At 39.8% G+C, this 27,166-nt stretch overlaps 2 protein-coding genes and 1 pseudogene across 5 annotated transcripts in view; 2 read left to right on the top strand and 1 right to left on the bottom strand.

The window, feature by feature from the left end:
- Positions 1-27,166, top strand: part of PHKA2 (phosphorylase kinase regulatory subunit alpha 2) — a 276,577-nt gene that overhangs the window by 113,605 nt on the left and 135,806 nt on the right. The gene's annotated exons all lie outside the window — the stretch shown is intronic.
- The window catches only part of ADGRG2 (adhesion G protein-coupled receptor G2), a 131,303-nt gene that overhangs the window by 66,040 nt on the left and 38,097 nt on the right, over positions 1-27,166 (top strand). Inside the window, exons 3-8 of the mRNA XM_055564936.1 lie at positions 16,203-16,238; positions 18,686-18,724; positions 18,830-18,853; positions 20,296-20,334; positions 22,557-22,598; positions 26,648-26,701. Coding sequence (XP_055420911.1) covers positions 16,203-16,238; positions 18,686-18,724; positions 18,830-18,853; positions 20,296-20,334; positions 22,557-22,598; positions 26,648-26,701 — 234 coding nt within the window. The remainder of the gene's footprint in view (positions 1-16,202; positions 16,239-18,685; positions 18,725-18,829; positions 18,854-20,295; positions 20,335-22,556; positions 22,599-26,647; positions 26,702-27,166) is intronic.
- LOC129639731 (etoposide-induced protein 2.4 homolog) lies at positions 2,948-5,677 on the bottom strand (annotated as a pseudogene).

The following is a 27,166-nucleotide window of genomic DNA, read 5'->3' as shown; positions in this document are numbered from 1 at the left end:
CATCACCAACTCCTGAAACTTACTCAAACTCATGTCCATTAAGTCGGTGATGCCATCCAAACATCTCATCCTCTGTTGTCCCCTTCTCCTCCTGCCTTCAATCTTGCTCAGCATCAGGGTCTTTTCCAATGAGTCGGCTGTTCACATCAGGTGCAGAAAATATTGGAGCTTCAGCTTCAGCTTCAGTCCTTCCAATGAATATTCAGGGTCAATTTCCTTTAGGATTGACTCGTTTGATCTTCTTGCAGTCCAAGAGACTCTCAAGAGTCTTCTCCAACACCACAGTTCAAAAGCATCAATTCTTTGGCACTCAGCTTTCTTTATGGTCCAACTCTCACATCCATACATGACTAATGGAAAAACCATAGCTTTGACTAGATGGACCTTTGTTGGTAAAGTAATGTCTCTGCTTTTTAATATGCTGTCTAGGTTGATCATAACTTTTCTTCCAAGGAGGAAGCTTCTTTTAGTTTCATGGCTGCAGTCATCATCTGCAGTGATCTTGGAGCCCAAGAAAACAAAATCTGTCACTGTTTCCTTTAGTTCTCTATTTGCCATGAAGTGATGGGACTGGATGCCATGATCTTTTGTTTTTTGAATGTTGAGTTTTAAACCAGTTTTTTTCACTCTCCTCTCACTTTGATCAAGAGGCTCTTTAGTTACTCTTCACTTTCTGCCATAAGGGTGGTATCATCTGCATATCTGAGGTTATTGATATTTCTCCCTGCAATCTTGATTCCAGCTTGTGCTTCATCCAGCTCAGCATTTTGCATGATGTACTCTGCATATAAATAAGCAAGGTGACAATATACAGCCTTGATATACTCCTTTCTCAATTTGGAACAAGTCCGTTGTTCCATGTCCGGTTCTAACTGTTGCTTCTTGACCTGCATACAGATTTCTCAGTGGGCAGGTAAGGTCTGGTATTCCCATCTCTTGAAGAATTTTCTACAGTTCAATGAGACCATGTGCTATGCCATGTAGGACCACCCAGGATGGATTGGTCATGGTGGAGAGTTCTCACAAAATGTGGTCCACTGGAGAAGGGAATGGCAAATCACTTCAGTATTCTTGTGTTGAGAACCCCATGAACAGTGTGAAAAGGCCAAAAGATATGACACTGAAAGATGAACCCCCAGGTCAGTAGGTGCCCAATATGCTACTGGAGAAGAGTGGAGACGTAGCTCTGGAAAGAATGAAGAGGCTGAGCCAAAGTGAAAACAACGCCTACTTGTGGATATGACTGGTGATGGAAGTAAAGTCTCATGATATAAAGAACAGTATTGCATAGGAACCTGGAATGTTAGGTCCATGAAGCAAGGTAAGTCGGGTGGTGAAATAGGAGATGGCAAGAGTGAACATCAACATTTTGGGAATAAATGAACTAAAATGGACTGGAATGTGCGAATTTAATTCAGATGAACATTATATCTACTACTGTGGGCAAAAATCCCTTAGAAGAAATGGAGTAGCCTTCATAGTCAAGAAAAGAGTCTGGAATGTAGTCCTTGGGTGCAATGTAAAAAAGGGCAGAATGATCTCTGTTTGTTTCCAAGGCAAACCATTCAATATCACAGTAATCCAAGTCTATGTCCCAACCACTAATGTGGTTTTGAGACAGTAAAACTTGAGTTGCAAATACAGTTGGTGGGTGAGATTTGGCCCATGGACTGTAGTTTACTCCTGATCTAGACAGTACAGAAGCTGTGTGGAACTTGCTCCTGATCGTTAATGTTATAACCAAGCTTTGTTTTTTTACTTGCTGGCTAAGCCTGGCTTTGTAGGATGCTCTCCTCTTTCCACCCTTCTCATGAGTAAATCCTGACTTTTTTTTTTTCAGGTTTAAAGGGTTTAATAAGTTTACCCCTTCAGTTCCTATTTGCAACACCCAATATTCTTTGGCTTCCAATATTCCAGGCTTCCCTGGTGGCTCAGATGGTAAAAAATCTGCCTGCAATGCTGGAGACCCAGGTTCGATTCCTGGGCTGGGAAGATCCCATGGAGAAGGGAATGGCAACGCAGTCCAGTGCTCTTGCCTGGAGAATTCCATGGACAGACGAGCCTGGTGGGCTACAGCCCATGGGGTCTCAAAGAGTTGGACATGACTGAGTGACTTAACCACAATACTCCTTTGAAACACCAGACAGACCCTGAAGTGGCCAGCAGTCAAGTTCAGACCTCCAGAGTTTAAAAGTTCAGGTTCTTTGAGCATTCCTTGTTGCAGTGGCACTTGTCTGAAATTGGTACCTCCCTGTTTTTGGCGGATCTTTAAATGTACCAGTGAAAAAGCTTTTTCCCTTTAAAGGTGGAGAAGGAAAATCATTCCTCAAACACAACAGAGATCTGGCTGTGAGGTCTTTCTTCTGTCCTGTGTCTTCCAGCTCCTGTTTTGTTTTTTGTTTTTGCAGTGGAGCAAGAGACCAAAATCTAGCCTGAGTTACAAGAAACAAGACAGTGATGACTATAAAGTGAGTGAGCAGGAGCAGCCGAGCCTCCTGTCCCTCCCACATCGAATATATATGCTTCACAGAAAAACAAAAATAACAGGTCCACCAAATATAACAGGTCGAATTACAAAAATCCATTCATCCAAGAGTGGTGGAAGGCAAGATGGGGAAGTGAAAGGGGAAATGGCACAGGGAGAAAGAGTATTCAAATCAGTCCAGGAATGGGGCTGGCATATGCTAGAAAAGAACTGCAGAAAAACCTGTGGTCCTTTCAGACTCACCGGTGTTGAAAATCCATACTGGTTGGTATCAGGAAGATTCTGCCTTTTGCATGCACCAAAGACAAAAATCTGGATTCCTCATAGAGAATGGAGTGTGGGCAGGGCTCTTGGCAGGGTAGGCCTCACCTTCCCTGGGAGGGGATGGAGGTGAACCAGAAAAAGAGCTGCCACAGCATCTTTCTGATCCCACCCGCCTACTCTGGATGGTGGGTGACCAACTCAGTGGCCCACAGCAGCCTTCAGTTTGGCAGGAGATGGATGTGGTGATGGGAATTCTTCTGCAGAAGTAGATCTACTCAGGGCCGACAGCAGGTAGGCTGTCTTGTGGAAGAGTCTTTTGCTTAAGAAAACTACCAAGGAGAAGAGGCACAATTGGAAAAGGTATGCTTTGCCAGGCGTCTTTGCTTCACTGGTACTGATAATGAATAAAGGAAAGAGCATAGAGAAGAGGCAGCCACCGACAATGAAGGAGAACTGCATTGCTGTGAGAAAAGCCAGGGGCAAACCAAATCCAAAGTAGTGAGGCCAATTCCTTTCCATTTTTGGCAGCCGCTGGTGCATTTCAATTCCTTTATTGAACCAACGATATTTGAAGCAGTATAGTATGCAGGAGATTAACCAGCTGACCAATAAGATGGATGGGAAAGAGACTCACAAACATCCCTTGGAGGAGGAAGAGAGCCTGAAGCAAGTGGTTGAAGAGCATGTCAGCAATTATTTTGCTGATACTAGGGAATGGGTGAGGCTTCCTCCCTGATACCTCGAATGCCAGCCAGGTTGGCTATATCCTGAAACCAAATCATGTTGACGACTTTGTTGAGCACAAAGAGGGCAGCACCCAGAGAGCACTGAAAAGTGATGTAAGGAAGAACTCCAGCCATGACCAGACATCCCCATGTAGTATGGATCACCAATAATCCAGGCCGTTACTGACTGAAGGACAGGAATTCAAAAAAATAAGAGGAGACTGAACCAGAAAACTCCACCATTCCAAGCGCAGCACTGAAAAATTCTACTAACAATATGTGGTTCACTGCCTTGCTTCCTTTCTATGCTCTGGGCTCTCCTCTGAGCCAGGACACTGCTTGCCCTTCTTCAACGCTGCTCCTGTCTCTTTTGCTGAATTCAAGCATTTAGCTTTGAGATGGTACAAATTCCCCAGATGGAGTCTTTTGATTCTCCTGGCAAGGTCCTGCAGGAAGGTTTTGACGCTGTCAGCCATCTCTTTTCCGCCCAAACTATCAACTACAGAAAGAAGGGAGAAGTGTCCCCAGATATTTCATCATGAAGGACCCGAGAGATTCGACGCCGTGGCTCTGGCTCCAGCCGGGCCCCTCGCCCACCACGGGCCAGCTCAGCTCCTCTGAGCCCCTCCGTGCCCTGCTGCCCGCTCTAGCTTGGGTGCTGCCAGGGCTAGGGCTGCTGCATCCGCACTGAATCCTGATTATTTTAAGCTACCTGTGGAAATGGTTTTCCTTGCCAATATTTGATTTAGGAATAGGCATGTGACCGGCTTTAGCCCAAAGAGATACCTGGGAAAATCTGCTGGGGGACTTCTAGGAAAAACTTCTTCACTCTTGACACTCCAGGTTTCTCCTCTTCCTCTAGACATGCACTCTCTTCTAATATGATAGCCACTAGACACATGTGGGTATTTAAAATTAAAATAATTAAAATTAAGTGAAATTAAAGATTCAGATCCTCAGTCACACAAGTTACATGTCAAGCACTCAGTGTTCACCTGGGGCTAGTGGCTGCCTTATGGGACAGTGCAGACACAGTATTTCCATCATTGCAGAAAGTTCTATTTGATGATGTTGTGCCTGGATATTTTCAGTTTGGACTTGATGCTGAAACAGTGGTAGCCGTCTGAAAAACACTGAAAGGGGCTAGGGATCTCAAGTGAAAATGCAGATAACCTGAGGTTTTGAAAGGTTGTCTTCCCTGATAGCTCAGTTGGTAAAGAATCTGCCTGCAATGCTAGAAGATCCTGGTTCGATTCCTGGCACAGGCTACCCACTCCAGTATTGGGCTTTCCTTGTGGCTCAGCTGTCAAGAATCTGCCTGCAATATGGGAGACTTGCATTCTATCCCTGGGTTGGGAAGATGCCCTGGAGAAGGAAAAGGCTACCCACTGCAGTATTCTGGCCTGCAGAATTCCATGGACTGTATGGTCCATTAGGTCGCAAAGATTCAGACACTGAGTGACTTTCCCTTCACTTTGAAAGGTTGAGTCCCTAAACTAACAGTATCTGCAGGATGAAAGAACAGAAGGCTGGAGAGGGTGTGGGTCTTCATAGAGGTTTACATTTGTCACATCATTTTAAATACTTTGGGACTTTCCTGGTGGTCCAGTGGCTAAGACTCCACAATCCCAACGCCAGAAACCCACATTCGATCCCTAGTTCAGGAACTAGACCCCACATGCTGCAACTAAGCGTTCACATGCCACAACAAAGATTGAAGACCCCACGTGCAGCAACTCAGACCTGGCTCAGCCAAATAAGTATTTTTTAAAAAGCTTCATGTGTTACCTTAGTGAATCCTGACAGGAGCTACAATCAGGTGTTAATCCTTTATTTTCTAAATGAGGGAACTGAGGCTTGGACAGTTGGAGTCACTTCACACAGCTGAAAAGTAGAAGTGGTAGCATTCTTGAGAGCTGTACTATAAAAAAGGCTGAGCACTTAAGAATTGATGCTTTCAAGCTGTGGTGCTGGAAAAGACTCTTGCGAGTTCCTTGGACTGCAAGGAGATCAAACCAGTCAATCCTAAAGGAAATCAACCCTGAATATTCATTGGAAGGACTGATGCTGAAGCTCCAGTACTTTGGCCACCTGATAACAAGAGCTGACTGATTGGAAAACACCCTGATGCTTGGAAAGATTGAAGGCAAGAGGACAAGGGGGTGACAGAGGATGAGATGGTTGGATGGCATCACTGACTGAATGGACACGAGTTTGAGCAAACTCTGGGAGATAGTGAAGGACAGGGAAGCCTGGCATGCTACAGTCCATGGAGTTGCAAAGAGTTGGAAATGACTAAGTGACTGAACAACAACAACAACAGCATTCTAGAACTTGGGTCCTTAACCACTCCCTCAATATTTAGTCCCTGAAGCAGTTGAAAATGTTACTTTTACACATTTTTTACTGAAACTTTTGCTGTATTCATTTATCTTGTGATGGATTTTTACCTCCAAGACATCTGAGGAATAAAAGCAATAGTTTCGCTGATTTAATCTATTAAGAAGTAAGTTGATGTTCCAAGAGAACATGCTGTTTGAAATGTACCATGATGTGGGTACATCTTTACTTCAAGGAAATAAGAAGAAACAGATTGATCTTGGCAAGAAGCCTCGTGTTCACAAGATCACAGTGCTGTAAAAAACCATCAAGGTAATAGAGGATGCCTTTGCAATGATGTCTGTGGCAGTTGTGCTTGTTTTTAACATAAGTGTCTTATATGACCTACACCCTTGCCCCTTCTTTGCTTTTAGGAATGCAAACGACATAAAGTTTGGATTAGTAAAGAACTTTCAGTGATAGAATATTTTTCAAGGTAGAAATTTAAAACTTTGAAGTGAGTTGCATAATATCACTAAAATGTAAACTCTGTTTGTGGCCACGGGTTTTGTTTTATTTCCTGCTTATATTTTATTCTCTGCTTTATACCCCCAGTGTCTCGTATACAGTAGGCCTTGAAAAATTGAAATAAATGACCAAGCTTTGGGCAGATCCTTCGTGTTCCTGAGCTGCTTCCCTCCCTTGTAGACTGAGGGGCTTGGACTGATTTGGTATCTAGTCTTTTCCAGACCTATGGCTTATGATACTTTTCTTCCAGTGAACTCCGAGTCCTAAAAGATCTGTCTTTCAAATGATTTAAGTAAAATTTTCCTCCCTTTTTTGTGTTGAGCAAAGACCACGGAGATAACTGTATCCAGTGTTTGTGATCAGCAGTAGAAAACCAGGAGAAAGCTAATTTCAAATAAAGATCACACACTCTTTCCTCATGCAGCCTATGGTGGGTAAATAAACGATTTTTGAAGTAAAGAAATAATGGTGTAAGTGACTACCTTTGCCACTTTTCTGGATTTACAATATTCTACTAGGTCATCTCAAGTCTCCTTCACCTCTGAAATGGTTTCTGTGAACTTCGATTTCCTGATGTGTAATACAAAATGATGGACCCCATGGTCTTTCTAGGCAATGTTGCTAAGCTAAGGAAACTTGCATTAGACAAACACAGTGTTGTAGTAGATACTCTGACTATTCAAGCATTAGTGAACAGATAGGAATGTTTTAGAATTAGAAAGGAAATGACATCATTCAAGTCTTAGAAACTACATGATTTTTAAAAAATGCTCCTCTGCAAATTATTTATATCACATTGTTTGCATTAAGTAAAACAGTTTATTATATAAAGGTAAACTTTATCCAAGGACACAAAGTCATATAGCCTGAATTAACATTACAACTTACTGTGGAAACTGTGATAAAAGTACTTTGTAAATGTAATATAATTTCATTTAAAATAGTTGCCCCCATTTTACAGATGAAATGCCAGAAATTTATTCATGGCAGAGCCAGCATTTGAACCTCTCCCTTAAGAGCCTAGTCTCTTATTCACATTTAAAGTTATTTAAGGAGGCATGCTCATTCATCCTTTGGAAATAGAGTGGTCTGGGTCAGTCTCTCAGGGAAGATGATATTTGAGCAACATTTGAAAGAGACACCAGGGCAAACCAAGAGGTTCTCTATGGGAAAAGTATTTCAGGCAGAGGGAGCAGCAAGTGCAAAGGCCCTGAGGTGAGGCTATGCCTGGTGTGTTGAAGAGGCAGCTGGGATGCCAAAGTGACTGAGGGGAGGGCCAGGGAGCTGAGGTCTGGATGGAGGGCCATGTTTCATGGGCATGGAGGTAGATTCCATGAAGATGCCTGGACTTAATGCCAGCATTCAATAGAGGCACACTCCCTTGCTGCCTCTTGAAGCACTAAGCATTTACATATCAGACTAAAAAGCTCCAGAAGCTACGAGCCTTTAGAAGTAGAGTGAACCCAAGTTGTGGCTAGCATTTTACAATGGAAAGCATAACCCAAGTACTCCAAACCCTAGATTACTGTCTATATGTCTTAACTGCACAGACACTGGGAAGTGGGGGATGATGCTCTCATATCCCTCACCTGTCAGAAACAGTTTACTTCAAGGCTCTCCTCCTTCTTAAAGTGCACATCCTTCCTGGTGGAGCAGGGTGGATGGCCAGCAGGTCAGTGGCCCATCGTTGTTTTAGATCACAGCCCAAGGTGAGAAGCAGCCCAATGTAGTAGGGCTAGAAAGGCTAGGCTCAGACCCTAGCTCTATCCCTTTCCGTGTTACTTGACCTCCTGTGCCTCAGTTTCCCCATCTGTAAAATGGGGATTACTTTCCATTTAATATTGTCATGAGAACTATGAGATAATATTTATGAAGTGCCGGGTCATAGTAATGCTGTATACATGCTTGTCAACTTAAATAGACTTTCTTTTGGGACTCTATTCTTCCCGGAAAAAAATGCATGTAAATACACACAAAATGCATCTCCTAGATTGTCTGCTAGATCGGTTAAACCCTGAGAGAGGCCAGATCAGCTCTGGAGTGGTTTTTCTATCCTCACCCGGGAGAGGAGCAAGACCCAGAGGCTGGGGGATCAAGAACACACTTCACTCTTCCCATTTTGGCCAAGGCCCACCTACAATTGCCAGTTGTTTGCACTTGGGGAAATTCCATCAGCTAGGAGCTCAAGTTTTCTTTAGTGATGTCATTACTAATTGTTTAATAAAAACGTTATGTCAGTATTTATTGAGCACTGTGACGTGAGATGGTCACAGCTTAAGTAAACACATTTCGGTTGTGTCACTGTAGAAATGTTTTCATTCATTTTGTCTGTTATGTAGTAAAGTCTGAAAAATATGCTTCTTGGAAGAGTCCTTGAGAGCTAGTATAAAAAAATATTGTTTTGTTTGGGGTTCCCATATAAGAGTGCCTAAGGCGTGGTACCTTGTTTTGAATCATCTCTCATTGAAACAGTAATTCAATCCAGAGAAGGACTGTCACTGGATTACAAATTTTAGTTGGGTCTAAAATATTCATGCTAATGGGTCTAGTCATTCTTATTTGATCCACTCCTAAAAGATTAAGCCTTTATCTTTCCCATCCAACTTGGGGTGGGGTATGTGCTGGGAGTAAAGAGTTAGTACAACAGTTTCGGGTTTAAAGACAACTGACTGTCTCCCATTTGAAGTCGTATATTTCCCACATATCAAATAGCAAAAGAAAAAGAAAAACCTCAGAAACCTCACACATGACCTCGTATGATTTAGGTGCAGGTTGTTTTTGAGTTGATCCCAGGAATCAGGAGTGAGGGAGCAGGAAGAGAGCATTAGGAACAGAGGAAAGGTCAGTAAAGGTATAGTATTGAGATGTTGCTGCAGGAGATGCTTGTTTGTTTGAAGAGCCATTTTTGTGTTACTTTGGAAGATAATGTTAGGCAAGATGGAGTGACAGTTGTGGTTACTACTCCAGAGGGCAATTTTGAGCAATAACCATCTAAGAAGTATTAAGTCATTCCTTCATGGACTCGGCCTCACTGCTCTCAGATCTGCCCATCTTTCCCCTGATGTGCTTTGTATCACAGGGACTTGACCCCTTGAAGTATTTGCATTAAATTCCTGCTCTTGAACTACCTGTCACGTATTTCTGATCAGATCAGATCAGATCAGATCAGTCGCTCAGTCGTGTCTGACTCTTTGCGACCCCATAAATCGCAGCACGCCAGGCCTCCCAGTCTATCACCAACTCCCGGAGTTCACTCAGACTCACGTCCATCGAGTCAGTGATACCATCCAGCAATCTCATCCTCTGTCATCCCCTTTTCCTCTTGCCCCCAATCCCTCCCAGCATCCGAGTCTTTCCAGTGAGTCAACTTTTCGCATGAGGTGGCCAAAGTACTGGAGTTTCGGCTTTAGCATCATTCCTTCCAAAGAAATCCCAGGGCTGATCTCCTTCAGAATGGACTGGTTGGATCTCCTTGCAGTCCAAGGGACTCTCAACAGTCTTCTCCAACACCACAGTTCAAAAGCATCAATTCTTAGGCGCTCAGCCTTCCTCACAGTCCAACTCTCACATCCATACATGACCACAGGAAAAACCATAGCCTTGACTAGACGAACCTTTGTTGGCAAAGTAATGTCTCTGCTTTTGAATATGCTATCTAGGTTGGTCATAACTTTCCTTCCAAGGAGTAAGTGTCTTTTAATTTCATGGCTGCAGTCACCATCTGCAGTGATTTTGGAGCCCAGAAAAATAGTCTGACACTGTTTCCACTGTTTCCCCATCTATTTCCCATGAAGTGATGGGACCGGATGCCATGATCTTCGTTTTCTGAATGTTGAGCTTTAAGCCAACTTTTCACTCTCCATTTTCACCTTCATCAAGAGGCTTTTTAGTTCCTCTTCACTTTCTGCCATAAGGGTGGTGTCATCTGTATATCTGAGGTTATTGATATTTCTGATAGAGACTCCTTAATGATGTCGTCAGGCAATCCAAACATATTTTGAACATCTATCACATACAAAGCCCTGCACTGGATTACTGAAGATAATAAAGCATCAAGCAGTTTAGCATTTAGTTGGGAAAACAAGACATACAGAGAAAAAGTTAAATATTAATAACAGTGCCCAGTGGTATACACCCAAGTGCTAAGTAAATGGCAGAGTCAGTGAATACACTTTTAAGATAGGAGAGAGTCGTATCCATCAGCTTCCTGCCAGAGCATGGTTCAAGGGCTAGAGAGCTGACAGAGGTCATCTGAGACTTCCAATTTTAGAAGGGTAAAATTTTGGAATTTTATTTGAAATCTGATTTTTAAATGTTAGTAAGTAATTCAAACTTTCAAAAACTTCAGTGTGAGTCCCATCATGTGGGCAAGATAGAACAATGGAGCTCAATTGGAATTGTGGCCAGTGGTATGCATTCAGTGGCTGGCTCACTGAACCGGGGGAGAAGTCAAATGTGAAGAACGTTAGGATCCTTTCCAGTTGAGAAGATTCCGGCTCCTAATGTTTCACTTAAGTCTGAGGCAATCAAGATCTGGGTTTAAAAGTGGGCAGTGTGCATGGGAAGAAAGAGATGAGAGAGAAATTAGGGAATATTAGTAATAATACTCCACATTTTTATACTAATTTATGGTCTGCAGAGTTTATCATGGGAAGCAGAATAGAGGGTAGCCTCTGAAGTCAGACTGCCGGGGTTCAACCCCCATCTCTACAGAGAAGTCTGAGGGAGCCCTGAAACAATTCACAGAACCTTGCCCAGCCTTAGTTTCTCAAACACTAAAAAGGACTGATTCTAAGGAATCCACATATTTCATACAGTTGTTGGCTGATTAAATAATAAAATATGTATGAAGCCCTTCATGTGTCAAGCCTGGCTCACAGGAAGCATCAGTCAGTGTTGACTGTCACTGCCATCACACACATCCTTTCTCTTTAATCTTTGCAAAAGCTCGCTGCTATGGTGAGAAGAATGCACGGGATGGATGACTGGATCTGGGGGTGGGAGGTGGAGAATGGGAGGAGTCAGGAGTGAGACTTTAGTTTGTAAACTCAGCTATATTGCTGAAACTAGGGTTCTGGGCCCTTCACTTTACCCCTGTGGGACTTTTTCTTCACAAAGTGTGGTTCCTTGCAACTCATATTCTCTGTAAGTTTAAAAAATTGAATTTTTGAGTCAAAAGGAAAAATAATGACTCCCCAAAGATGTCCCCTCCTAATACCTGGAACCTTAAATATGCAGCCTTTAAGGGATTTTGCAGACATGACTAAAGACTAAAGATCAGGACTATCGGATGGAGAGATGATCCTGGATAGCGTGGGTGGGCCCAATCTAGTCACTTGCATACTTAAAAGTGGAAGAGAGAGGCAGAAGAGTGATTCAGAGGGATGCTACATGAGAAGGACTTCCCCACCCCATCCACCGTAGCTAGCTTTGAAGATTCAGGAGTGGAGCATGAGCCAAGAAATGTGGGTGGCTTTTAGAATTGAACTTTCTTACAGCCAGCAAGAGAATGAGGACCTGGGTGCTCCAACTGCAGAAACTGCAATTTATCCAAATAAGGAGGACACATATTCTCCCTCAGTCTCTAGAAAGGAATGTGGGCTATTGACACCCTGATTTTAGTCTGGCAAGACTGACCAGACCAGGTGGACTTGTGACCTGCAGAACTCTAACATAATGAATTTGCATTGTCTTAAACCACTAAATTCATGGTAATTTGTTACAGCAGCAGCAGGAAACTAACGTACTAAAGTTTCCAGCTTAAATTGTTCAGCTGGTATTACTAAGTCAAGCTCACTCTGCTAGCTGCACAACAGGCCACTAAGTCTACAGACAGGTGTTGAAGCAAGGAATAACAACTATTTGGCAAGACAGCAGACTGAGAAGATGGCAGACTAATGTCTCAAAATAACCATTTTATGGGGTCTGGATGCCAGGTTCTTTTATAGAACAGAGTTGGGGGAGGTGAAGTAAAGGAAAAAGGCCATTTATCTTGAAAAATAGGGGGTGTATTAATTTCTTTTCTGCAGCCATTCCCAGGTGGGCAGGGTCAGATTGTCTCCCTGATAGCTGAACAAAGGAACTTTAACAGTGAGGAAGAAGAGGAGGGTTCCCTGAGGCAGGCCATTATGTATGATTATATTAACAAAAGCAACGAAAAGCAAAGGTTACAATCAAACAGATCGAGCATGGAGTCAAAATTGTCCATTCCCTGTTACATTTCCAGCAGTCTATCAAATTCAAGAATGATTAGGTATGGAAATGCTGTGGGGTGATGAGGGACTAATTCTTGGATATGTAGGGTTAGAGGGGCAATGAGAGTAAGGTGTTCACATGGCAGTGCTCAGACTACACTTGGCCATGTGGGATTGGATTTGAGGAAATGGTGGCAATAACTTTGAAAGAATGTGCCAAGGAGGTGACGTAGGGAAAGAGACTCCATGGAGGAGAGGAGGGGGGCAGTTTCTTGAGTTGCCAGTTCCTCCATTTGGCTTCCATTCAAACCTTAGCCATGCCAAACTCCTGTTCATCATAATTGGAATATATGGACTTTGTTTTTAAAAAATCATTAGGGAGTCATATTGAGTAGATTTTATAGACAGATCACAATAATTTTATTTATGGACTTAAATCAACACTTCAATAAATGAATAATGCTTTGAAATTTGCTTTTTGTAAGTTTCCAAAGGAAAGTCTGAAAAATTTAAGTGTTTTTCCTTTCCTTGCTTGTGAATCTTTTTAACAATGGAAATGTTTTGTCTCCTAAGAGTGGCATGGAACTCAAATGTATGACTCACTGGAAATGCCGACCACCTCTTTGCTAGTAACAAATGGGAAGTGAGTTAGGAGAGAGCCCAAGAGAAACAGAGGCTGATACTCAGGAAAGTGGAAGGCCTATGGGGACATCTCTATGTTGAACCAGGAGGAGTGATGTGGAGCATTATAATGAGAGACAGAAAAAGTGAATAAAATGTTAGTCATTGATAATTGGGCCATTAGAAGGGGGAAAAAAAAGCCAAAGGAAAAAAGTGGACAATAACAATTTAAAAATCTCTAGCTTTTATTTACTGGATTCCCTCCGTTCATCAATGTAGGTCTCTGCTGGGAGCCCTGTAGGCTGGGCTGGTCTAGCCTTTGATCTATGTTTTCATTAGGTTTTTCTTGATTATGAGTCCATGCCTACCAAACCTGTCTACCCAGAGATGGCCCAGTAAAGTTCCCTTCTCTACTCTGGCTCTCCTGTTACCCCTGAGTTGTCCATTTCCTCTAGCATCTAAGAAAGAGGTAAAACGCAAATCAGCCCCTTTCCCTGTGGGTACATGCTGCTGCTAAGTTGCTTCAGTCGTGTCCAACTCTGTGCGACCCCATAGACGGCAGCCCACCAGGCTCCCCCGCCCCTGGGATTCTCCAGGCAAGAACACTGGAGTGGGTTGCCATTTCCTTCTCCAATACATGAAAGTGAAGTCGCTCAATCGTGTCCGACTCTCCACAACCACATGGACTGCAGCCTACCAGGCTCCTCTGTCCATGGGATTTTCCAGGCAAGAGTACTGGAGTGGGGTGCCATCAGGTACATAGTTCTCATCAAAGGATTTTGCAATGGAGAAGGTAGAAACCATTGGTGACTCAGGTAAGCCACTGGACCAAATTAAAAAGGAAGCAATATTATCCTGTGTTGTCCTTCAGCATCACTCTCCATCCCTTTTTCCTGATCTCAACTTTTAACTCAGTGCTGTTCCCTGTCTGTGCCATGTTCCCACCCCCACTCTACCTCACCTGCCTAAACCAACGTGTCATTTTCAGGTAGCCCATACTGAATGTTGATTCTTCCCAGAAATTTTCAACATGGCTCAGGATGGTAGATCTTTGCTACATAATAAAACTTCAGCCAATTGGAATTGATTCATTCTAAGCTGTGAATGACCGATTTCCCCTTAGTGCTCCCAGGAGCATTCTCAAAATTAAAATCTTGTTAACACAACAGACTCATTTGATTGGTGGAATATTAAGGTAGCATGACGGATATATTGAAGGACAGATTGAGAAGAGGCAGTGCCAATTAAATTAGAGAATCAAGGCACTAACTACTCTGCACTATCCACTTGAACATTCATTCAGTGTGCTTTCAAGCAGAACTGGGTTTTATTTATCCCAGAAAATAATCAGTACCCTACCACCATTTAAGGAAAATAGGTTCCCACAAGTTACCAGGTATGCTTTACTGTGCAATTTTAGTTTTTAATATACTTATTCTTTCTTTTTAATTGTGTATCAGATACTACTATGGAAATAACCATACCTTTGTAACTAAAAACAGTTTAAAAATTTATAACCCCCTATGTGGGTTAGAGTTTGGGAAAGTAATAGTCATGTACTGCAAAGGGCGGTATAAATTGGTTTGTTTTCTGTAGGTCATCTTGGCAATCAAAATTAATGGAATTTCTGAAGGAGATAACTGAGTGTATGCAAAAATTTACCAAGAAGATTTCTTGCAGCATTTTTGTAATCGTGACAAATTGTACACACTAAAATGTCCATAAAAGGATGTTTGTTATATAAATTAGTGGCACATCCAATCAATGAAATGCAATGCAGTCATCACAAAATTATATTGGGGATAATTGTTTAATGATACAGCACAATGTTTAGGATATAGTGTTATGAGAAAAATCATGTTACAAATACAAATTTGTGACATCTTATTGTACATTTTTGCTCAGTCGTATTTGACTTTTTGCGACCCCATGAACTGTAGCACACCAGGCTTCCCTGTCCTTCACTATCTCCCAGAGTTTGCTCAAACTCACGTCCACTGAGTCAGTGATACCATCCAACCATCTCATCTTCTGTCGCTGCCTTCTCCTCCTGCCCTCAATCTTTCCCAGCATCGGGGTCTTTTCCTGTGAGTCAGCTCTTTGCATCAGGTGGCCAAAGTATTGGAGCTTCAGCTTTAGCATCAGTCCTTCCAGTGAATATTCAGGGTTGATTTCCTTTAGGATTGACTGGTTTGATCTCCTTGCAGTCCAAGGGACTCACAAGAGTCTTCTCTAGCACCACAGATTTATATGTATTATCTCGGGATAGTGAAATTATAGGTCGTTTTAATTTTCTTCTTTTTGTTTATCTGTGTTTTCTGAAGTTTCTCCAGTAAGTGTATTCATTTTCAGTGAGAAAAAATAGAATTACTTTTCTTTTAAGGAATCTGAGCATCCTCCCAAAATAAATAACACAGCAGTTCTTGTAGTTTTTATACCCAGAGGTGTCTGATCTAGGTTAACTCAATAAATGAGTGGTTTAATTAGAGGTATAAAGTCTGTGCTAATAGGTATAAAAAGAAATACAGTTAAGGGAAGTTTAATTTATGCAGGTATACACATTTACACATTCTAATGAACATTAGCCAACAACCAAAGTTCTTAGTCATCATTTTTAGTTTAAAATGTACTAGACCATTATATAACAAATATATAGGGCACTGTCAATAGTTAAGTTGGAAGAATTGCTTCACCAGAGATAAGTCTTTGTGGAGAATTGATAGAACTGATTAGACTGTTGAAAATAATAGTAAATTATCATACTGCCCTCTTTTGGTAGCTATTTGTAATTCATTTTACATTCACTCCCATTAAAGATGTTAATGTACAAATTCATGCACTAACTAAACCAGTTTTGTTGATTTAAAATTTTTTTCATTGAAGTATAGTTGATTCACAGTCAATGTTTTGTTTCAGGTATACAGCAAAGTGATTCAGCTATGTATATATACTTTTTCAAATTCTTTATAGGTTATTCTATTGAATAGTGTTTCCTGTGTTACACAGTAGGTCCTTGTTGTTTATCTACAAACTAAACTAACTTTAAATCACCTTTTCCCTCAATAGAACATGCTTACAATTCCAGTTTGCTGTCACCATCTGGTAAGATTGTTATTTTATGACTTTGGGGGCATTTCAGGAATAAAGTTCTCCATGCAGTGTCAGATCCAGCAAAATTGTTTTCTTGCATGAAGCTTAATTGAATTCTGTCATTAAACTTACACCTGAGAAATCAAGAGCAAAAGACAACAGGACAGGCATACCTATCCCCCCACATTGTTAAACAGCTGGAGACTAAATTGTGGATTTTCATCATGGTAGCTACTAATGTTCTTCAGTGTTCTTTTTAGTATTCTAGTTCATAAGTGTCCTGAAGAGTATCAAGAACATAAACATGCTGAATGTTCCTATAAAGCGTTGAAATGTACTCTTAAATATACTTCGTTAGCACCACACTAATTTCAAAAGGCTTAGGACTCATGAGAATGGGAAGGCAAATGAGTTAAAAAGTTTATAACTGGGACCCATCTTGGCAGGAACCAGGAACAGAACCCACATTTGAGACTGCTGGCTGTAATGGGACCTCAGGGATAAAGTGGTACCACCATCCCTTAGTTAATGACACAGTGATGCCTGTAACAGTTGAGTAACTTATTTAATTTCACACAGCCTTTTGCCTCAAGAGGCAGCAGGTAGCTTCTCTGACTCCTCCTCCTGTATTTCTTTCTTTCTGTAACGTATATATAACAATCTTTTGTTACAGAACAATTTTTTTTTTTTGCATAGGGTGTGAGTCAACTCATGTTCTGTCCTTAGTTGCATGAAAATGAGTTTCTATTGTTATTAATTCATTCACCTAAATAAAATTAGTAATCACTGTTACTGCTCATGCACATACTACATGCCTAGGAGTCTTCCGACATCTCATTCTGCTTCCAGTCTTACAGTATAGGGATCATTATATTCATGTTCTAGATGAGGAAACTGATGGTCAGACAGGATGAAACTTGCTCATTCTCTGGAGCCACACTACTTGTGTTTGAATTTGGCCACTACCCTCCCATCTCCGTTGCTAGCTGTGTGACTTTGGACAAGTTCCTTAACCTTACTGTGCATCAGTTTCTTCATCTATAAATTGGGGAGAATAACAGTACTTACTTCATAGGGAAGTTGTGAAAATGAAATGAGATAATACATGTGCCTGGCACAGAGTAAACCCTCAGCAAGTAATAATGATTGTTATTATTAAGTTATTAAGTCATCAGGCAAAGATTCAGACCCAGGATGGCAAATCTCCAAAGCCCAAGCTCTTTCTACTAAGCTAGTTTGCTCCTTCTTTGTTACACTTCTAGGATAAAATGAACCACTGTATTTTTCTTGGGCTGCATTAGTCTTCTTAGACTTAATCATAGTGATACCTTTGCAAAGCCCTGTTTGCATGGAATGAGGTCGGGGTTTGGAAACGTACATGGATGCTAGGCACAATCTTGGGGCCCAAGGGGGAGAGCCAGCACACATCCAGGGATGGACAGACAGCTGTGCCTGCAGGCCTCTTTGGGTGGTGTCACCATTCAGAAAAATGAATAGTCATTCATTAAAAGCCAGCTTTGGCCAAATTATATTGTTCTGCCCCAAAAATAAAGGATTCTGTATTCACACTTTGGTAAGTTTTAAAAATGTAGTTAAATAAATAAATGAAAGAACTAAAAAAAAATGTAGTAAATGACAAAATTTGGAAGCAGTAATGTAGGACAGACAGGGTGTGTATGTTTCAGCCAATGCATGAATGGTCTAAAACAGACAGGCCAGCCAAGTGCCTTGACACACCCAGATGTTGTCCTTAACCAGCTGAATATCAGGCTCCCTACTGCAAAGCTTGTTTTAGTTGTAAACTGTTTATTTGTCCTGTGTATATGGAGAGGTCAAATTATTGGATATTCTTAATATTTAAACATGCAAAGCGTGTGCAATAGACTGATCTCTTAGTGTAAGTGGAGTTATTCCACAGGAAATTTACAATCTGATAATTGATTGCCTTAATAGCAGCCGTATTTTAAAATAACTTACCAGGAAATTGTGTTAGGTAGTACAGTATTGAGTGATAGCAGTGTTGTTTTTTAAAATCCTAAATTCACTGTGAGTAGAGTTACCAGGTGTGATTATAAACAGAGTAGAACCTATGTGTCAAATTATTAAACTATAACATGTCTAGAACTGTCTGGCTGAAAAAATTTGAAAATACTTTGTTGTGGTCCCTAAACTTATTTCCATAATACTCCATAGGTCACAGCAGGCTTTGCAGTTATGAGTCTCATGTTGGCTGTGAAATGAAACAGTTATATTTATTTCATCTCCTAGGTCCTTTCTTTGTGATTTTCTGATAAAATGTATACTCACTGAGTGATTATGGGACTTACAGGTTTAACTAGATATTGGTCTGATAGCATGTTGTCTACTTTTCATGATTATATCTCAAAAGTTCTAACTCCTTAAAATTCAGTAAATAAATTTGTTTCAAAGTATTTATTGGAATTTTTTTTCTCCTGCAGCTGAATCATCTCTCATTGATTTTGTCCCCTACTCCAATGGTACTCCAGGCAAGATTTTGAAAAAATTTAACCTAGATTTACCCCAACTTGTTAAGCTTTGATTTAATTATACCTTTTTCTTGTCTTTTTTCTTTGGGATAAAAGAGGTTGAAACTACAAGCCTAAATGGTAAGAAGTTTTCTAAAGCAAGTAAAAATTGAACCCTTAATATAATGAATGAATGTGTAATGAATGATGTTGAAAATTTCCTTGTTCAAATAACAAACACGAACACAAAAAATCCCCCAGACTCTCAACCCTGGAGAGCAACCTAGATTTTCTGGTTTATCGTGGAAGGAGAATAGTGTCTGCCACTCCAACTATTCTCTGAAAGGAAAGAACTATCAATCACATTTTGAGAGCCTTCCTTACTTTCCGGAACCATGCCAACACACTGTATAGGACAGATTGTTTAAATGGGAAAAGCACATCCAGTGACTTTAATATGATTCAGCCTGGATTTAGAGGCACAGAGTGTTCAAAGACAGCGTTTTACAGAAGATTTTATCAATTTTTAAATAGTATCAAATGCCAAAAAAAAAAAAAAAAAAAACCCAACACTCTGGCTTCAGGAAAAGAGCAAAGAATTGGGCTGTATTCGAGGGAGGTGGGCAAGGCGGCACACTCTGTTCCCTCCCTCTGTGGGTAGACAGCTTCCATCTTACTGAAGTCAAAACCCAACACTTTTCACAATCTCTTAGTTAAGATGAAATCTCACCATATGGTTGGTGGTTAAGGAGCTAAACAATTAGAGATGCAACGCATGTTGATCAAAACTGTCTTAAATTCACATTTGGTCCAGTGGAAAGGGCCAGACATTATCATTTTTATGTGCAATTACTTTTTTACAGTGAAAGAACATCTTTAAAATCACTTTGGCAGTAGTTTTTAGATCCCATTTATGTGGGTTTTTTTTAAAAGTGTGATAATATAATACATACCTTTTTTTTCTCCTTAAAGTTTCATCCAGAATAATAAATTCTAGAAGGATTTTCATTTAAAGAAATACCAATAGGGTAGATTTTAAGTAAAACAAGATCAAAATGAGATTACCTTAAAAGTTGGTTAAATACCATGTTCAAGATCTCCGAATTTAAATTAGAATTCCTTAAAGATTGCTTTATAAGAGTATACCATTAGGTACAAATGCATTAAGCATCTATAGGGCTATGTATTAAAGTTAGTACTAACTGTAGAAGGGATACTAACTGTATCCCTTAGGGACTTTCATTATGATAGAGAAAAAAAGGGGACAAAATATTAAGCAACATGAATGAGTTTATTTAAATCTAATAAGTATAGGAGTGTTGCTGTGTTTTAGGCACATAATGTGTTCAGGAAACACATTTTTAAATGAATGCTTCTTAGGCATTGTCTGTGGGAGTTGGGGAGTGATAGTGTGGTAAGGGGGTGGGCAGCAAATACATTTGCTAGTGCCAATTGGCTTTTGCAAAACTCTCTTAACTTCTCCAGGATTTGAGGGAAAGTGAAATGTTTAAGGAACCTATGAAGATGCATGTATTTGTTAATCATGCCAATAAATTGTGCTAATTTTTATTATTTTATTTCAGATGCTACTTCAAGCGTGTTATCTACTTTGAACAAAACAGGTAATGTCAAATTATTTCTGAATATAATAACTTGTCTTCTGTGGCTTCTTGAGTTTCTCACTGTGTTCCTCTGGGTTAGTAAAAGTTATCTCCTTGCCCATTTCCTATGACTCCAACTGTTGACTTATTACTCATTTTACTTTGACCTCAAACTATATAGTTCTGGTGTCACCACACTTCTGAGCTTCCAAACTCTTCCAGCAATAGCATTCTATTTAAAATAACATTTATTATTTTTCTGATTATAGTAGTAATTCATCTTAACTCATAAAAATGAGGAATATAGAAAAATGCAAAGAGGAAAATATAATCATTTTTAATATTACTTTCCTAAGACTATTACTGATAATAATTTGGTATATTTCCATTCACTATCATATATATATATATAGTATGTATATGTGTATAACAAAATTGTCATAGTTTACATAAATTTTTATATCTTGCCCTTTTGACTTCATACTAAGCTATAAGTATTTTCCAGCATCCATTACTACTTTTTTGCTTCAGTTGATTTTATTTATTTATTTTTGCCACTTCATTTATTTTTTTAATTGAAGGATAATTGCTTTACAGAATTTTGTGGTTTTCTGTCAAACATCAGCAAGCATCAGCCATAGGTACACCCATGTCTCCTCCCTCTTGAACCTCCCTCCCATCTCCCTCTCCCCTTCACCCTTCTAGATTGTCACAGAGCCCCTGTTCATTCAGCATCCGTAACTATTAGTGACTTAATAATATTCCATCTTGTACCGTATGTGAACATTAAATTTGTTATTACTTTTCAAATTTAAATAAATTTATATTAAAAAATAAATAAAATCATAAAAACCTTGGGAAAAAAGAAAGAAATTGTTGCAGTGAACATCCTTGTGCCAATATCTTTGCATTCCTCCCTAATTTCTGTAGAATGCTCTTCAAGGATTAGACTTATTTAGGTCATCATTATGAATATTTTAAGGCCCTTGACACCTACTACACAATTACCTTCTAGAAAAGTTGTACCCAACAACATTCCTGCCAGTAATGGATGAGAATGTCTGCGTAACTGTACCTTTGCCCAGAGCTGAGACTATGTCATATTATTATATCTTCCTCTCAATTCCATAGGTTCCATTTTGCATTTTTTATTTGTGAGGCTGAAGAACTTTCTTCCCTAAAAGCACTTTGTTTTTTCACTAGAACCAGGAGTTCATTTCACAGTTGTGTTTTATTTACTCGGGAAAGCAATGTATTGGAACAAGCCATATATTTAAAGGATTCTTAATGCAAAATGCTGTCAGCCTTTATGATTACCACCAATCATTGCCCATGGCTCTGTCACATACTGAAACAGAAACTCGTCAATAACATATAGAAATGAGATTTCTGAAACTCAGAATGCCATCATCATTAAGTGCTCCTCCAAGATCTGACCTTGATGTTTTCTTCAGAACTTGCCACTAACCCTAGGAGACAGACCTTCTTAGCAAATCTGTGCCCTGAACACAGTCTCTTACATCATCCTTACAGTAAGGAATTATGAGCCTCATTCTCTCTTCACTGGAAACCAAGCCATGGGCTCTGTCCCCAGAGTGTGTTGGGAGGGTATTTCTAAGGTTTGCTTCCTCAGAGTATGTTAATATTTGCCTGTGAATCAAGACTTTGAACAGTTCTCTCCTGGTTCTGCTATGAGCTTATTGTATGACTGTAGTTGGATATTCTCTACCTCTCTGAGGATAATTTTATCTGCAGTAATATTACATTATTATTATATTAATGTCTTAAGAAAATAGCAGGATACTTCACTATATTAGAGTATTATAGCAATATTTTCGATCTTGTGTTTACTGTTTACATTAATGTTCATTCTGAATTGCCCTCTCTTTAAAACTTATCACCTGAAGATCCTTATAATGACTTAATTCTGCATATCTGATGTGTAAATCCACATTAATTTGTCTAGCAGCAGCACATGGAAACTGTGGTAGAATTATGCAAGCAGTGGGGTGTGTAACAGATGTGATCCAACTGGGGAAACAGCAGTCCAAATCCAGACCCACCCTCTGCCAATGATCTGAGTACGTAAAGCTCATTCATCCTGCTGCTGAGATGACCAATAGTGTCTTGAAGGTGTCAACAGTATGATTTTCTTAATAGTTCACTGAAATGATACTCATGGTAAATTGTTTTTAAAAAATAAGTAACAATTCTGCTCTAATGTTTAAATTGCTTCTTTGCAGAAAAAACTAAAATCACTATAGTAAAAACCTTCAACGCATCAGGTATGACTTATCAATATATAGACTTTCTTTTTTTATACCTAAAGTTAGATAAATAGTGGTGGGTGTTTATATTTTCTTTTACCTTTTTCCTGTCTTTTAAAAATGAAATCTGTTCATAATGAATAGATGTTTATGCACTGGGTACCTTAAATTGTACTAAGTGTTTGGAGTTACATAATAATGTACTGTGTTGTGTGCTGTGCTTAGCTGCTCAGTTGTGTCCAACTCTTTGCGACCATAGACTGTAGCCCGCCAGGCTCCTCTGTCCATGGAATTCTCCAAGCAAGAATACTGGAGTGGGTTGCCATGCCCTCCTCCAGGGGATCTTCCCAACCCAGGGATCGAACCCAGGTCTCCCGCATTGCAAGAGGATTCTTTACTGTCTGAGCCACCAGGGAATAAAAATTATTATTATATAATAATAATTAGACACAATTCCCACTCCCTAGAATCTCCTAGTCTACGGGGAAAGACAAGAGAAACAAACATAACTATATGAACATATGAGCGAATAAAGGCAATGATTACACAAGTGTTTCTGCCATGGTTAAGAGGCATGGGAGATAGGAGGACTGCTGCTAATGATTATCAGTGGTATGCAGTTTATGAAGGAAAGAGTCTTAAAGGAGTGAACCTCGAAAATTATTTAAATCCAAAAAGGGATATACTTTTAAGTACCTATTATAAGATTAAGGATTCATGATTTGCTTAACAAAAGCTTCCAATTGATTCAAAGCAGGGTTTGACAAACTATGGCCTGTGGGCCAAATATGACCCACCATGTATGCTTGTAAATAAAGTGTTATTGGAACACCACCATGTGCATTTGTTTATATACATTGTCTATGGCTACTTTCCTGCCACAATGAATAGTAAAGTAGCTGTGACAGAGACAAAAAATATTTTAGATACACAAAGCCCCAAATATTTACTATTTAACCCATTACAGCCAAAAGTTTTCTCACTCATGATTTAAATGCTGACCTGTGGCCATATCCTTGGAGGAAATTATGGATAACAGCCCTAGCAATTGGAAAGAAAATTCTCAGTATGCATGAACAGCAGAAGACATATATCACTGGAAATGAAGGTACAACTAAAAATTTAGAGAAACAGGAGACATGTTAGAATGAAAAGCTTAGTGAGCAATAGACCAATGGTTGTAAAGAACATATAAACCATTACAACCCACCATCTGTATATTCTATAGTATTCGCATAGTATATGTTTTCAATGAGTTATATCCATAAGTAAGTATATTTTAAATGAAATCTTTCTATTTTGGTGTGGGTAACATTGCTGGACCAGTATAGAAATCTACATGTCAGGTACCTTTCACCATCTAAATTGTTTGCTCACAGAATCAAAACCCTTAGCTGAAACATGATGCCTACACACCAAATGTCAACTAAATCATTCTGGCAGGAACCACATCACACGTACTAACTCAAAATATAATTTTAGTTTATATCCAAACTAGTTCTCTTGGGAAAGAATTAAGCACTCATAAAGTGCAGTAGAAATAAAATAGCAACCAGACATTGCATACATAATTCTGACCAAACCAGACCTAACAAGGACAGGAAAATATTTCTTTTTTTTTTTTTTTTTTTAAATTTTATTTTATTTTTAAACTTTACATAACTGTATTAGATTTGCCAAATATCAAAATGAATCCACCACAGGTATACATGTGTTCCCCATCCTGAACCCTCTTCCCTCCTCCCTCCCCATTCCATCCCTCTGGGTCGTCCCAGTGCACCAGCCCCAAGCATCCAGTATCGTGCATCGAACCTGGACTGGCAACTCATTTCATACATGATATTTTACATGTTTCAATGCCATTCTCCCAAATCTTCCCACCCTCTCCCTCTCCCACAGAGTCCATAAGACTGTTCTATACATCAGTGTCTCTTTTGCTGTCTCGTACACAGGGTTATTGTTACCATCTTTCTAAATTCCATATATATGCGTTAGTATACTGTATTGGTGTTTTTCTTTCTGGCTTACTTCACTCTGTATAATAGGCTCCAGTTTCATCCACCTCATTAGAACTGATTCAAATGTATTCTTTTTAATGGCTGAATAATACTCCATTGTGTATATGTACCACAGCTTTCTTATCCATTCATCTGCTGATGGACATCTGGTGCTGGGAACTCTGGTCAACCACTTGTAAAAGAATGAAACTAGAACACTTTCTAACACCATACACAAAAATAAACTCAAAATGGATTAAAGATCTAAACGTAAGACCAGAAAATATTTCTTAATATGACAATCTTTTCCCCTCAGCAGTCTGCTAATACACAATCAACATTTGTCCCTCACTTTTGTTATAGATTTTTGATAATTCCCCAAAAGGGTGAAATTAATGAAGGAAAGATTTTCAGTGGAGTAAATTTTGAGCTCTTTTGAAATCAAAGAAAAGATGTACCTCTCCTTTCACCAAAGGAGAAGGTATTTCTTAGGTTAATATTTGTGAAGTTTTTTGTTTTAACATGGCTTATTTCTCCTCCTCCTCATCTCTGCCTCCTTTGTATGCCTATGTCATCTGTTGTACTGGCCATCACTCCAATTTGCCTTCACTATAACTTTGTATAACATCATGTGAAATGCCATGCTGGATGAAGCACAAGCTGGAATCAAGACTGCCAGGAGAAATATCAATAACCTCAGATATGCAGATGACACCACCCTTATGAAGTGAAGAACTAAAGAGCCTCTTGATGAAAGAGAAAGAGGAGAGTGAAAAAGCTGGCTTAAAACTTAATATTCAGAAAACTAAGATCATGACATCCAGTCCCATCACTTCATGGCAAATAGATGGGGAAACAATGGAAACTGTGGCAGACTTCATTTTCCTGGGCTCCAAAATCACTGCAGATGGTGACTGCAGCCATGAAATTAAAAGACACTTGCTCATTGGAAGAAAAGCTATGACCAACCTAGACAGCAACCTAAAAAGCAAAGACATTATTTTGCCAACAAAGGTCCATCTAGTCAAAGCTATGGTTTTTCCAGAAGTCACGCATGGATGTGAGAGTTGGACTATAAAGAAAGCTGAGCTCCAAATAATTGATGTTTTTGAACTGTGGTGTTGGAGAAGACTCTTGAGAGTCCCTTGGACTGCAAGGAAATCAAACCAGTCTGTCCTAAAGGAAATCAGTCCTGAATATTCATTGGAAAGACTGATGCTAAAGCTGAAACTCCGGTACTTTGGCCCCCTGATGCGAAGAACTGACTCACTGGAAAAGACCCTGATGCTGGGAAAGATTGAAGGTGGGAGGAGAAGGGGACAACAGAGGATGAGATGGTTGGATGGCATCACTGACTTGATGGACATGAGTTTGAGCAAGCTCCAAGAGTTGGTGAGGGACAGCGAAGCCTGGTGTGCTGCGGTCCACGGGGTTGCAGAGAGGCAAACACGACTGAGCAGCTGAATTGATAACTTTTTATTTACTGGCCAGTATCCCTCACTAGATTGTAAGCTCCTTGAGGGCAGGGTCTGTATCTGGAACCTCCCAAAGCCTATAGAAGGTGGGAGATGTTCAGCCACTATTTTTTGACTTTTACAGGTTTTGCCCATGTGAAAAGATATCACACATTGATGTTATTTCATACATATGTTTACATAAGGAGCTAAGACCAGCATTAGAGTGTTCATGGACTCTCAGGAAAGGAAAGAGGATCTATGAGTAAGGAAGGGCTGTTTCATTTAAAGTCTCTATACTCAGTTGTATTCATGCTCTTCCTTCTTTATTGGGCAGAAAAGGGATTAATTGGGAATGGGACAAAGAAATGTTCGGGAGGAGTAGGGGATCGGATACTGACACACTAAAGAATGGTGTGAGTCCACTTCCATAGCTTAACTACTAAGAAATGAAAACTCATTCCTTTAGTCTTTGTGGAATTAATCATAGCCAGTTATATCCAACATATAGTATTTTGGGTACATGTTCAATGCCTGAATTTGTGAATTCTCTTAATGTTGTATTTAAGTGCAGGTGTTAACATGTTTAACCCGCTGGGTTGTATTTTCTTTGCAGGTGTCAAACCCCAGAGAAATATCTGCAATTTGTCATCTATTTGCAATGACTCAGGTTAGTTCTTGTGTACATTACACATGACCAAATCAATTAGCTCCACAGAGAAACGGTTTGTTTTCCTGCTGTTAAGTATATGATGTGGGACCCTCTGATTTATCTCTTTTCATCACACCTGGCTACCCAGAGTCTCAAATGAAAACCAAAGCAAATTTTAGATACGATTGAAAGTGAGATAATGGGTTAACTCCTTTAATATGAGAACATGAAACTCTGCAGCAAATATTTTTCACCATAGCTAATATCCTTAGAGTTAATTCATGAACATAATTAATAATGGATTTAATTATTGAAAGCCATTTCTTGTATATAAAGTCCTCAAGCTTTTCTATAGGACCTTCAGTATTATAACTTAGAAACAGGATGTTGTCTTTTGCTAAAAATAAAACCAACTGCTCTACTAGAATGTTGAAAATCTCACATACACCTCATTTAATTGGACGCTAATTGCAGGAGTGCCCA

This window comes from Bubalus kerabau, chromosome X (assembly GCF_029407905.1).
Source record: "Bubalus kerabau isolate K-KA32 ecotype Philippines breed swamp buffalo chromosome X, PCC_UOA_SB_1v2, whole genome shotgun sequence".
Classification (NCBI taxonomy): domain Eukaryota; kingdom Metazoa; phylum Chordata; class Mammalia; order Artiodactyla; family Bovidae; genus Bubalus; species Bubalus kerabau.
Note: the sequence above shows the minus strand (reverse complement) of the source record. Positions and strands in the feature narration are given on the sequence as shown.